This window comes from Sturnus vulgaris, chromosome 2 (genome assembly GCF_052056855.1).
Source record: "Sturnus vulgaris isolate bStuVul1 chromosome 2, bStuVul1.hap1, whole genome shotgun sequence".
NCBI lineage: Eukaryota > Metazoa > Chordata > Aves > Passeriformes > Sturnidae > Sturnus > Sturnus vulgaris.
The window spans coordinates 44,682,311-44,695,689 of NC_142244.1; the positions used below are offsets into that span (position 1 = coordinate 44,682,311).

Sequence of the window (13,379 nt, forward strand, 5' to 3'; positions counted from 1 at the left end):
AGAAGTAGAATTTGCATTGTATTTTTGAATGGAGAGTTTGTTGCATGCTCTGTAGTTTTATATGAGATCTATTGTCGCTTTTAAATAGGATTTGAATTGTCGAGCTCAAGGTGAAATCACAATCAGAGAAGCATTACGTGAGCTTGAACTCTGGGGAGTTGGAGCTGTCTTTATGTTAACAGATTATGAAGATAGCCAAGGCAAGACTATCAGGCTTATTAAAGACTGGAAGGACACAGTCAATCAAGTTGGAGATCATCGCTGTCTTCTACAGTCTCTTAAGGACTCTCCATATTACAAAGGTTTTGAAGATAAAGTGTCTGTCTGGGAAAAAAAGCTAGCTGACTTGGATGAGTGCCTGCAGAATTTAAACCAAATTCAAAGGAAGTGGGTCTATTTGGAACCGATATTTGGTCGTGGAGCTCTACCCAAAGAACAAGCTCGTTTTAACAAGGTTGATGAAAACTTTAGGTTAGTGTTATGGAATGTGACTTACCTTTTGTAGTATCTTTGACATACAGTCTAGAACATTCTTCATGGTGGAAATACATTGAACAATTGGCATATGTATGGAGCAAATGGTCAGTGACAGGAATTCATAAAATTAACATGTTTGATAGCAACATATATCTGAATAAAAGTGGTAATGTTTTCATTTAATGGGGCATATGTGAAGGAAGGAATCACGTGAAGCATCAAAGACTGTGATCAAGGCAGACAAACACGAGATTTGTCTTAGCAGCAGAAGCAGAGGTGATGTAATTATTTTTTCAAGAATCATGTTGAAGACTATCTCTTTGTTCACTGAGAAAGTACACACAGAGTTTTGGGAGAAAGAGATAGTTTATTTGTTCCAAACAAGTCAAAAGATAAAAAATGGAGTAGGTTTTAGAAAAATGGAAAGATATGTACCATTATCTGTCTTGGCTTGAGTTGAAATCACTTAAATGGAAATAAAAGTCAAGAATTGAATTTTCTTGGTTCTGGGTAGAGAAATTTTAGCAAGAAACCATTGTTTTAAATTACATTGGTGAGATGTTGAGGTAAATTCTGTAATGTTTCATTCATGAAACCTAAAAGTTATGTATCAGCTGTTTATATTATTTGCCTGTGTGTTAATTTTTATTTACTTAACTTTATATATGTCATATTTAAATAAAAATTGTAATGATTTATGAATTTACTTTTTTTTCCTGTCAAGATTCATTATGTCAGATATTAAGAGTGACAATAGGATAACATCGCTGAATGCCCAGGCAGGAATAAAAAATACCTTAACTACCATACTTGACCAGCTTCAAAGGTGTCAGAAATCTCTGAATGAGTTTTTGGAGGTACAGTGAACATTAATACATTTTTTAATAAAGAAAGTCAGTAAACTTTGGTTGAAATAAAAAAAAAAAATATTTATTCTGTTTTTCTATAGGAAAAGCGCTCAGCATTTCCAAGATTCTATTTCATTGGAGATGATGACTTATTAGAAATTTTAGGACAGTCCACAAATCCTCTGGTTATCCAGTCTCATCTTAAGAAACTTTTTGCTGGTAATGCATAAATCTTCATTTGTGAAATTTACTTATTTAGAGATAAGCTTTTTTGAAGCCAAATAGTATGTTGCAGTTCCTCTCTTTCCATGACTAGACACTTAGTAATATATGTTTGACTTTGAGGATATATAACTTTATTGATGTTTTCTGATTAATAGGCATTAATAGTGTGAGCTTTGATGAAGAATTTAAATACATAGTTGCCATGAAATCTGTAGAAGGAGAAACGGTACCACTTAGAAATAAAGTTCTTCTATCAAATGATGTAGAGGTAAGGAAATCACATCGTAGTCTAGTTCAAACATCTTTGAGAAATTAATTTGTAACGTAATTTTTGAGTTTTCTCGTCTCTTTGTCAGGTATGGCTAAACAGTTTGGCTTTGGAGATGAAGGAGACCCTGAAGAAAATGTTAATTGACTGTGTTGATGCTGGAAGAAAATCACAAGGTTCAATTGATCCATCGCTCTTTCCTTCCCAGGTAGTAGTTGATCCAGTAATGTCACTGTGTAGTCTTAGAATTAACAAATAAGATACTTTTTTTAGTTTTGTGAAGAGCTGTGCATTTAGATTTGGAAGAAAACAACCCAAATCAAATCCATTTTACTCATTTTTCATGTAGAGAGGTTCTTAAAAATATGTGCACTTATTAAATTCCTTTGCAAACATTTGAAATATTCAAGTCTTTTACATGGCAGTCTGACATACCACTTAATGGAAAAGACTTGCTGTATTAGATTACATTGCAAGTTTTGGCAAAATTTTGCCAGATTTTGAGATGGCTTTATTTGTTCTTAGGATCATAGCAAATGTAGAGCTTTGTTTAAAAATTATGCAATCAAATATTTAAAATATCAGACATAATAAACAATTGCAAATTATTGAAAAACTGATTAGTTTGTATATATGTTTGGTATTTATAAAATATAACTTGAACTTTCTTTTCCGAAGATTCTTTCCTTGGCAGAACAAATTCTGTTCACTGAAGATGTTGAAAGTGCTATCAAAAACCATAATCTGCAACAATTAGAATTAGAACTCACAGCTAAACTGGACCATTATACTAGCATTGGTAGTGGCATAGAAGATACTGGGAGTACAGGTATACAAATGATAATTATTATGTAATTCTTTATTATTACTACAGTTGTGTAGTATTTTACATTGTTTATTTAAACAGGAAATTACATAAATCTGTCTCAATTTGAGTTCACAAAGCTGAGTTACATAAAGTCACTCACCTATTACAGCCAAGATTAGAGTCATTAATATTTCAAAGTAAACAAAAGGATTTATATATATATTAGAAAATATCTTGGAGAATTTATGTATTTGGAGACCTATTAATTTTTTTAGTAAGTTTCTGTCTTTTAGCTTATATATCTATTGTTTCACAAGAAGTGGGCAAACAGCAGTTGAGGTACATTATGTCAAGCCAGTATATTCTGCTCAACTGTTTGGGTGGTTCTCTTTTTCTATGTTAGACATATACATCTGCTGCTGAACTAATAATTCTTGAGTACCTTTAAGGCAAAATAAGCTAGTTATTCTCAAGACATGTTTGTTCTGAATCTTACATAGTCTGAATAGTTTAGAATAGTTATGTGTCTGAATGCTTTTTCTGCTCTTTTGATGAGAGGTGGGGCTTCGAGTGACTGCTTAGATAAAAAAGCCTCCACTGCAAGTTTGGTGAGAGGGCTTTTATCTTAGGTATAAAGAAACTCAATATATAGTTGATAATCTTCCACCACATTTGTATAGCTGCTTACTGCATTAAATTCTAGTTTACAATTTGTGAACTGTAAACATCTGATACATTAATTAATAAGTTACAATAAGTTGGATTCATATCACCTACCTCCGGAAGTCTGTAAGTGTGGTTCTTTATCTGAGCTCCCTTTCTGTGCTCTTTCTATAGCTACTTGAGAAATTTCATGAATTACAGAGGAGTGTTCATTTCATCTATTGTATAATACATTACATTAATGTTTTAGTTTGGAGACTAGGTGGGATTTTGAAGCTACTTAACTGTGCTTTAATTCCCATCATGGAATGGTATCGAAACACACTAACTGGATTTCTTTCAATGAAACTAAACAGTATGCTCTAAGAGTACACTTAATGCACTGAATCTTTTAATGAACTTTCACTCCCCATCGCCATAATTATTCTGAGTAAAATCTCCAGTGTGTGTAGTGTGGTTTTCAGGTGCTCAGCAGATCACCCAGCAGATTGGTCCACACTGATTGATGAAGTAGACATGGCTATTAACACTTCTTGGCATAAATTGCTTTGCAGAAAAGCCTCTCCCTCTGCTTTTTCCTCCCCCCCTCTCTCCCCCCCACTGCCTCTGTCTGACCCTTTCCCCCATCTCCCCACCATGCAGAGGCAGAAAAAATAACTTCAAAATGACTGAAGTTACATGATTTACATTGTTTGTCAGGATCTTATTTTATGCTGCTTGCTTTAAAAGATAAAACACCTTTATATAATTTAATCAAGATCTCAATAAAATCTATTGATAATAGAAAGCAGCACAATGAAATTGTGAATGGGTAATATGTGTCTTCCTTGCTACACTGGTGTGATATTTTCTTTTGGTGTGATTATTTGCAGAATCTGGCATCCTCGAACTCAAGCTTAAAGCTCTGATTCTTGATATAATTCACAACATCGATGTGGTGAAACAGCTGAATCAAGCTGAGGTTCACAATGTTGAAGACTGGGCTTGGAAAAAGCAGCTGAGATTTTATATGAACGACCAAAAATGTTATGTTCAGATGGTAGATGCTGAACTCCAATATACTTATGAATATCAGGTATGGTATTTTACGTAATGGCTTTTATAGATGAGTCAAACACTGTCTCATTTCGTACATGCTGCTGATTGTCTCCTGTTACCATTTTTCTAAAGTTTATTATGTCCTTAACATGCTATTTCATAGATAATATTAAAAGATAGGGTAATAATTTTAATTCCTGATGCTGATGGGGTAAATATAAGTTGTATCAAAGTAGCTGCATTATCATATAATTTTTTTTTAGTATGCTTGCTTTTATATATCTGAGTGCAGTTTCGCGTGTAGTTGTGAAAAAAATTGAGCAATACATTGGCATTTGATATATAACTAGGACAGCTTTGTAAATAAATTCATATTCTTAATGATACAGAAATTTTGGCTGTTGCTTTATATTATCAAATTAATTACTTATGAATAAAATTAATGAAATTAAATTGCCAGTATTTTCTGTTTACAAATCAATGCAATTTGTTTTGTTTCTACAGGGGATTTCCCAAAAACTTGTTTATACACCTTTGACAGATAAGTGTTACCTAACTCTTACTCAGGCCATGAAGATGGGCCTTGGAGGAAATCCCTATGGTCCAGCTGGAACTGGGAAGACAGAATCAGTAAAGGCCTTGGGTGGGATTCTTGGAAGACAAGTATTAGTCTTTAATTGTGATGAGGTGAGTATGTTTGTGTTTAATTTAGGAAATAGATATCTATACCCATACTTCATAAAGCAATATTATATTCCAGAAATAATATTAAAATTATAATATTGTTTTATTAGCTAGATAATGATTATTATTATTATTATTTTTAGTAGGAGTTGTATTGAAATTATGTTGGAAATGATTCTGATAATTTGTCAGTTGCCATTAGAAATTTGTGGATATTTTCAAGGACCTGCTTTTTAGTGGATGGGAGGACATTCTTTTATATTTTCTTGTTATTTGAATTTTGACAACATTCTTTTCAATTTCAAGGGCATTGATGTGAAGTCAATGGGACGCATATTTGTGGGCTTGGTGAAGTGTGGTGCCTGGGGCTGTTTTGATGAATTCAATAGACTTGAGGAAGCTGTATTGTCTGCAGTATCCATGCAGGTTCAGACAATTCAACATGCATTGAAGAAACACAGTCCTGTATGTGAGATGCTTGGCAAAAAGGTACAGCAAAACTTAATTATCTTGTTCACATCAGCCACACTTAAAATCTGACTACTATAACTAAACATAGTCCACCCAGCATTTCTCAATACTGTTTCATCTGACAATATATCATTACAATGCAATTCCAATACTAGGTTGAAATGGATCCTAATTCTGGAATTTTTATCACTCTGAATCCTGCTGGAAAAGGTTATGGAGGAAGACAAAAACTGCCTGATAACCTCAAGCAACTTTTCAGGCCAGTTGCTATGACTCATCCAGACAATGAACTCATTGCAGAAGTAATTTTGTATTCAGAAGGCTTTAAGGATGCTAAAATATTGGGTAGAAAATTAGTGGCTATTTTTAATCTAGCAAGGTAAGCTATCACCACCCCATCTCCTTCTTATTCCCCTTCTAATTCTCTTCCCTTGTAGCTCTTAAATCTATATGGTTTACCATGAAAATCTCTGTATAGATACTTTTAACTTACAGAGTTAAAATAGTGCAATATATTGGGAGGTCGAGATGTGAAAATGTCTTGAATTCAGTTACAATCTCAAGGGAGCAAATTGCTGCTCCCCTAGTACCTCATAAATAGAAACGTGAGCATATGAACGTTCAAAAGCATTGTATTGTATTGAACTCTTAAAATTGTTGAAATGCAAGCAACTATTTGGTTAAAATTATGTGCATTAGCGAGTACAAAGATCAGAAGTTATAGGGAATGCTGTTAGGGTCAGTAATAAATATATATTGAATATATTCAACCCCTCTGAAAATTGCTGTGTGTCATTGCTGTGTTTCTGAAATGCATTACAGATGACACTACAAATACATGCCAATTTCTCTTTTGACCAAACCTGTATTATAGGTGTGTTCATTCACCAGCCCAAAATTTCAGATGCTGTCACCCAGAGCTTATTACAATATTGTTTTTTTACATTCAGGGAGCTTCTGACACCACAGCAGCACTATGATTGGGGTTTACGAGCACTGAAGACTGTTTTGAGAGGCTGTGGCAGTCTTCTTCATCAGCTGAAGAAAAGCGATGCAAAGCAAGAAGGTAAGATTGACCATACCAAACTCCTGATTCTTTAGGAACTTGTAAAAATATAATTCACTCCAACTTTCTTGTTCACTAGAGTTTTAAAAAGCTATAGATTACATCTGTAAGCAATTTAGAAAAGAAGAAAGTATCTATGAAAGCCCACCTTCACTAGGAGATGACTTAAGATTTTTCATATTGTAGATTGAGCTTTTATAAAAACACAGATTATAGGACTTCATTTGGGAACCATTTTAAATGATTCTCAAAGACTTGTTTTCCCTTGGCTTAGGACAGGAAATTTGATCCTCTGATGCTGTCAGTATTCATTAGTTATCAGACCATTTTGACTCTATTTGAGTTTTGCAAAAATTGTCACATGGCACTGGATTCAGATTGGTAGACAGAGAAAACTGTAAGGATCAGTAGAAATGATAGAAATATATTGGACTAGACTGAGTCACTGCATTTTAAAAATATTTTTTAAGTCGTTGTTGTTTAGGTGTTAAATGAGAGGGAATTAAAGTGTGTGGAATGGATGAGCATTTCACATCTTTAGGAGACAACTACTGGTTCCTGTTTGTTTGCTTAAACAGCATATGTCTGAAAGTTTACAAATTTTGACATAACAAATGGTCTGCATCTGACCAGCATCATAACCACCTCATCTCAGGATAGAATGCATTTGTGGCCATATATCATACTTACACTAAGTATGCCTGGGTATGCCTAGCTTCCAAGTGGAATGGTACATGAACTAGAATTCTGGAATCTATGCTCCAGTTCTACTTTCAACATCTGAGTAGTGTTGACACAGCTTAAATCGATCTGTTGTCTTTGTTTTTCTTTCCAGTTAATGAAAGTCACATAGTGGTTCAAGCTTTGCGGCTGAACACCACATCAAAGCTTACATTTGCAGACTGTACACGTTTTGATGAGCTGGTTAAAGATGTATTTCCTGGCACTGATTCTAAAGAGGTGGAATATGCTGAATTAACTGCAGCTTTACAACAAGTCTTTGAAGAAGCAAACTTGGAAATCATAAGCACACAGGTGAAAACAGTTGTTGCATCAACTAGAGCAACAAAACAGTATTATTCTGAATTAGAACTGATTAATATTACATTCATTTGACTAATTTCTGTTTTCTTTTGAAAAATCTTTTATAAAAAAGTGAGAATAGCTGGTAGTTCGATTTTAATTACATATACACAAAACATTAGATGTGTGTTTGAAGCATGGTAGATCAATTATGTAATTCAAAGAAAAATAGTGCAAGGAAAATTAAGGTGTGAACATGTGACACACGTTTTCATTCAAGCCAGGTTCAAATGCCAGTGAATATTTTGGACAGTGAAAGAATGAAATATGTGAATATTTGATTTTCACAAGCAGTTCTCTGCCTTGTTTTTCTTTATTTATCGTAGAACTGGATGAAGTTCTGTGACTGAAGATTTGTTAAATTTTCATTAAAAACATGCCCAAAGATGGCTATTATTTTTGTATAATAATTTAGTGAAATGCTTCTAACATGTAAAAAAAATTTCTTAATAAAATTTAGTATCATAATTTTAAATATACCTGCTAATATCTGTTGTTGAAAAAACCAAAATTCTAGAAAGTATCTGCATGCAAAGTAAATCTCAGAAATTTAGCTTTAGAGTTTCCCATAGCCATTATCTCTTTCATTGTCTAGATCAAGAAGGCTTTGGAGTTATATGAGCAGCTGCGTCAGAGGATGGGTGTAGTTATCGTAGGTCCAAGTGGTGGAGGTAAATCAACGCTCTGGCGGATGTTAAAGGCAGCCCTTGGTAAAACTGGCAAAGTAGTGAAGCAGTACACCATGAATCCCAAAGCCATGCCTCGGCATCAGCTGCTGGGCCGCATTGACATGGATACCAGGGAATGGTCTGATGGAGTGCTTACAAACAGCGCTCGGCAAGTGGTGCGGGAGCCCCGAGGTACGTCTGGGAGGGACTGCAGATTGTTACACTGCAATTACTGACATCGCCCTCTTCAAGTACTTCTTTATGTTGTGTTATTATTTGTGCATAGCATTAGGCAAGAAGAATTTCTGGTAACAATCGTAGCCTAAAGCCTTGGTACGTTCTTTACAAATTTTGTGATAAGAAAGCAAAAATAGGCAGCAGAAGGTAAAGCATGTGAGGAGTGCCTTCATAGAACTGTAAATCATAATGAAAGAAGAATAATAAATAACGTTAAGATAGCAAGGGGTGATATTTTTGAACTGTTTTTCTCGGGTTTGATATTTTATTTTTGTGTCTGGAAATAGATATTACTTCATGGATAATTTGTGATGGTGATATTGATCCTGAATGGATTGAATCTTTGAATTCTGTTTTGGATGACAACAAGCTGTTGACTATGCCCAGTGGAGAAAGAATTCAGTTTGGTTCAAATGTCAACTTTATATTTGAAACTCATGACCTTAGCTGTGCCTCTCCTGCTACAATATCTCGAATGGGAATGATCTTTCTGAGGTAAGACACAGGAGTATTACATTTAAAGTAAGCAAATACATACTTACTTTTCTTGAAAGTTATTCTTAAGTGAAGGGAGCAGTTGCTTAGTTGCTTACACTTAGGAAACCAGCTATTAGGGACATTTCTTTAGGTTAGGAAGTTTCTTTAGGTTGCATATCCCCTCTGTGGTGTTTATTATAAACTTTTGACTGAAACACCACAGTTTTTTTCTAAAAGACATTGTGAATTCTGTATTGGAAAGCCCAAATATTGGTTTGAAATTGTTAAAGTATTTTCCCAGACTTTTTCTGGAATTTTGTTGTTCCTTTAAAACAGTCTATTTAAAGACATTGATATCTCGTATTTATCTGAATCTTGTTTTGTTTTGACTTAGTGATGAAGATACAGATCTTAATGCTCTAATAAAGTCTTGGATAAGAAGTCAGCCTGAAGAATGCAGATACAATCTTGAAAATTGGATTGGGGACTATTTTGAAAAGGCTTTAAACTGGGTTGTAAAGAAGGTTAGTCAATGAATACTTAATCAAATTGCAGCTTCTCTTAAATATGATCCATTTTTCTAGTTCAGCACTGAATAGGTCATTCCGATTATTTTCTGAACTGTAATAAAAAAAAAAATAACTCAGTGCTTTTTTGAAAGAATTACAGAATTGTAGAATATCCTGAGTTGGAAAGGACCCACAGGGATCATTGAAGTCCAATTCCTGGGCCTGCACAGGACCACCCCAAGGATCAAACCATACACCTGTGAGGGTTGTCTAAAGCCTTCTTGGACTCCTGCAGTTTTGGTGCTGTGACCACACTAATGATGCTTCCCTGACTCCCCTTCTGGAGGACTTGGATTTGCATTGATCAAGTAGCTTATGTGCTGAAAATATCTTTTAGGAGACTTCTCCATTGCTGTGGCCGCTGTGCTAGTGTTTAAGAAATGTATATTACCTCCTCCTGGGGAACATACGTGGTCATTCTGTGTTCTTCTAATTGCTTTTCCTCCTAGTTCTTTTACCCATGGCATTTTTTAGGCTTCTAAAGTCTCAAACGAAAACCATGGCGTTGTTCCTGAGGCTGCAAATTCTCGTTGGTGCCAAAGAGCAAAATCCATAAACAGTCCATTAAAAAGGAATATTTCCAGTGTACAGTTATGTTTATTCCTTATAGATTCTCAAAATCTCTGAGGAAAATTCTGATTGTTTGTCCTAAATTACATGAACTCATTGTCTGGAATTAAAACCTCCAGATCAATGCTTAGAAATAATTTAACGTAAAGTGAATTTTCTACAGCAATAGCTGTATTGAGATCTTTCCTCAGTTGTGTAAATGTCAAAAAGCAAAGGTAATAAAAGCATGCTAGCAACACTACACATTTATATTGAGGAATATATTCAAATCTAGTCCATCTTTCAATTTACAGAATGACTTTGTAGTAGAAACAAGTTTAGTTGGAACTGTGATGAATGGACTGTCTCATCTTCATGGAAGTACTGATCGTGGACAGTTTATTATTAACTTGTTACGTGGTCTTGGTGGCAATCTCAGCATGAAGTCACGACAAGAATTTGCAAAAGAGGTAATTTCTGTGCTCTAATTTGATTTTGATTTGTGTTACCTGTAGGGAAATATCTGAGAAGTGAAGGAATGTTTTATGTGTCACTGATACATTGCATCCATCCCAGATAGCAATCTTTTGGTCCTGTAACAAGAGATAGTGAACTGCCTTTGTCCATACTGCTTAGTGCAAGGACCCACTGTAGCAAACTGTGTTTTTCTATGCGTATTGTATATGCAATTCAGATTTATTTTTGTGGGGTTTTTTTTCTGTTCACAATACTTGAAATAATAACAGGACTTTGCACCTCATCAGGGAGGTATTCTTAGGTATTCTTCTTATGAGGATGCCTAATATAAGAAAATTTGAAGCTTTTCTAAATGCAATTTAATTAAATTTATATTCTTATATTAAATATATCTTAAATTTATCTTTATATTATGAAAAGGAGAAGTGTGGAAGAGTAATATTTTTTAGTTAAGGACTTAATCATAAAGCATATGCATGATACTGAATTTTCAAAGGCAGCCTCAAACTATCAAATCATAGAATTATATGTTTGATTTTGCATAAGTATTCTTTGAACATTCTTTAAGCTAGCTTGAAATGGTAGATTTTGTTGTTAGGAGTATGGATTTAACAAAAGCTTTATTTTTATTTTTTTTAAAGATCTTCAGTTGGGCACAAGAGTCTCCTCCTGATCCAAGAAAGCCCCTGGACACATATTATGACACAAACACTGGAGAGCTAATGCTGTATCAGCTGAAAAAACCTGAACATCTAACAGCTGATGACTTCACTAATCTCCAATCACTTCCTGTCATCCAAACCCCTGACATGCAGAGAGGTTTAGATTACTTTAGACCATGGCTAGATATTAATAATAAGCAGCCATTTCTTCTTGTGGGTCCTGAAGGATGTGGAAAGGGGTAAAACATAGTTCTTACTTTAAGTAAAATATACTTATAGTTGTTTAACAGAATTTGTAATTTTTTTTATAATTATCATATGACTTTCTGATAGAATATGACTTGTTTAGGTCATTAATTAAACAAACCTTATGTAGTGGCAAATAAGTAAATTCTTACTAAGTTCTACCAGGACAGTTCAGACTCACTATGCATCTAAGGCATCTGAATATGGCTTTTAGATACGAAACAGGATCTGTGGAAGACCTACTGTCATGGAGCAACAGCTTAGAGGCACATGATATCCAGTCTCATTTCAAGTGGCTTTAGATGCCTTGTGCAGGCAACTCAACTTAGCACATCCTGTTGCCCTTATTAGATTCCTTATTTAGATGATTTGGGTCACTATAATCAAGATATTAAATCAGCTGTTTGTTTTGTGCACTACAGTTTCATTGAATTTTCTGAATGGAAAATGTTAGTTTTAAAGGCAAATGTTGAATTCAGCAAACCTCACGGTCTGCCTATTCCATTAATATAGGATGTAGTATATGCATTTTGATTCAAAAACTATAAAATATCTTTGGATACACAGCATTTTATTTATGCTCATATATATGTACATGCTTGGTTTTCTAGGATGCTGCTTCACTATGCATTTTCTCAGCTCCGCTCCACTCACATCGCTACTGTTCACTGCAGTGCACAGACTACTTCTCAACATCTTCTACAGAAATTAAGTCAGACTTGCATTGTAATCAGCACAAACACTGGACGAGTGTACAGACCAAAGGACTGTGAAAGGCTTGTTTTGTACTTAAAAGACATCAATCTACCCAAACCTGATAAATGGGGAACAAGCACTCTTGTGGCTTTTCTACAGCAGGTGAACTCTTACATCTATATAAAGAGATTCAAGTATGCTGGATGTAATTTAGTGCATGTAGTAAATACCTATATTGTTTAATTTCAGTGTTAAAATCCTACATCATGTATTGGCAGTAGTTTTGTTTGTACTTTGACTATGTAGGTGTCAGCCAGAAATAAGATACCATTTTTATTTGGCTGATCTTTATAAATAAATAAATAAAGACAGCCCTCGTCTCAATGAGTTACAGTGCAGTAGACATATGAATGACAAGAAGATTGCCAGGAGCAGTTAGCATGGATTCACCAGGGTCAAGTCATGCTTGATGAGGGGTAGAGAGTGAATATAATCTACCTGGACTTCACTAAGACCATTGATGCTGTCTCCTAAAAGATCCTCAGAAGAAAAGCTGTTGATACAGGCTGCATAAGCAAATAGTGAACTGGGTTGAAAACTGGCTGAGGAGCCAGGCCCAGAAGGTGATCATCAGTGGTACAGAGTCTACTTGGAAGCCATGATCTCTTTTAGCATCTTCATTAGTGATTGGGACAATGGAGTCCTGCATATCTGCAGATGACAAAATTGTGAGGAGTGAGACAACTCAGGAAATTAAGAAAGCAGAAATAATGGTATACTTCTCACTCTTTTATTATATTTTACTTTGTATGATACTCTGTTGGCTTTCCTTTAATTAAGTATTTATTTAATTATTAAAGGTTCTTACATATCAAGGATTTTATGATGAAAATCTGGAATGGGTTGGTTTAGAAAGCATCCAAATTGTGGCTTCCATGTCAGCTGGAGGAACATTAGGAAGACATAAACTTACCTCCAGATTTACTTCTATTGTTCGTCTCTGTGCAATTGAGTAAGTATATATAAATTAGTCTAACTCTCAGAACTCAGATTCAGCCTCTCTTTATAAGGGCCACTTGTTAATTTAGTGTTTACAAAGATGTGGCTGTTCTAGTCTTTCATCTTTTCTCACAGTTTGTGATTGTCAGATTCGGTGCCGTTTGGTAC

At 34.6% G+C, this 13,379-nt stretch overlaps 1 protein-coding gene across 5 annotated transcripts in view; it reads left to right on the forward strand.

The window, feature by feature from the left end:
- DYNC2H1 (dynein cytoplasmic 2 heavy chain 1) overlaps nt 1-13,379 on the forward strand; it is a 145,108-nt gene that overhangs the window by 23,219 nt on the left and 108,510 nt on the right. For all 5 annotated transcript variants that reach the window (XM_088159415.1, XM_088159414.1, XM_088159416.1 and 2 more), the window contains exons 26-44: nt 89-471; nt 1,202-1,334; nt 1,427-1,544; nt 1,706-1,818; nt 1,907-2,026; nt 2,497-2,647; nt 4,162-4,364; nt 4,832-5,014; nt 5,318-5,500; nt 5,638-5,861; nt 6,433-6,548; nt 7,384-7,583; nt 8,227-8,491; nt 8,824-9,031; nt 9,408-9,537; nt 10,446-10,601; nt 11,250-11,509; nt 12,128-12,374; nt 13,073-13,224. In XM_088159415.1, the coding sequence (XP_088015541.1) occupies nt 89-471; nt 1,202-1,334; nt 1,427-1,544; nt 1,706-1,818; nt 1,907-2,026; nt 2,497-2,647; nt 4,162-4,364; nt 4,832-5,014; nt 5,318-5,500; nt 5,638-5,861; nt 6,433-6,548; nt 7,384-7,583; nt 8,227-8,491; nt 8,824-9,031; nt 9,408-9,537; nt 10,446-10,601; nt 11,250-11,509; nt 12,128-12,374; nt 13,073-13,224 (3,545 nt within the window). The remainder of the gene's footprint in view (nt 1-88; nt 472-1,201; nt 1,335-1,426; nt 1,545-1,705; nt 1,819-1,906; nt 2,027-2,496; nt 2,648-4,161; nt 4,365-4,831; nt 5,015-5,317; nt 5,501-5,637; nt 5,862-6,432; nt 6,549-7,383; nt 7,584-8,226; nt 8,492-8,823; nt 9,032-9,407; nt 9,538-10,445; nt 10,602-11,249; nt 11,510-12,127; nt 12,375-13,072; nt 13,225-13,379) is intronic.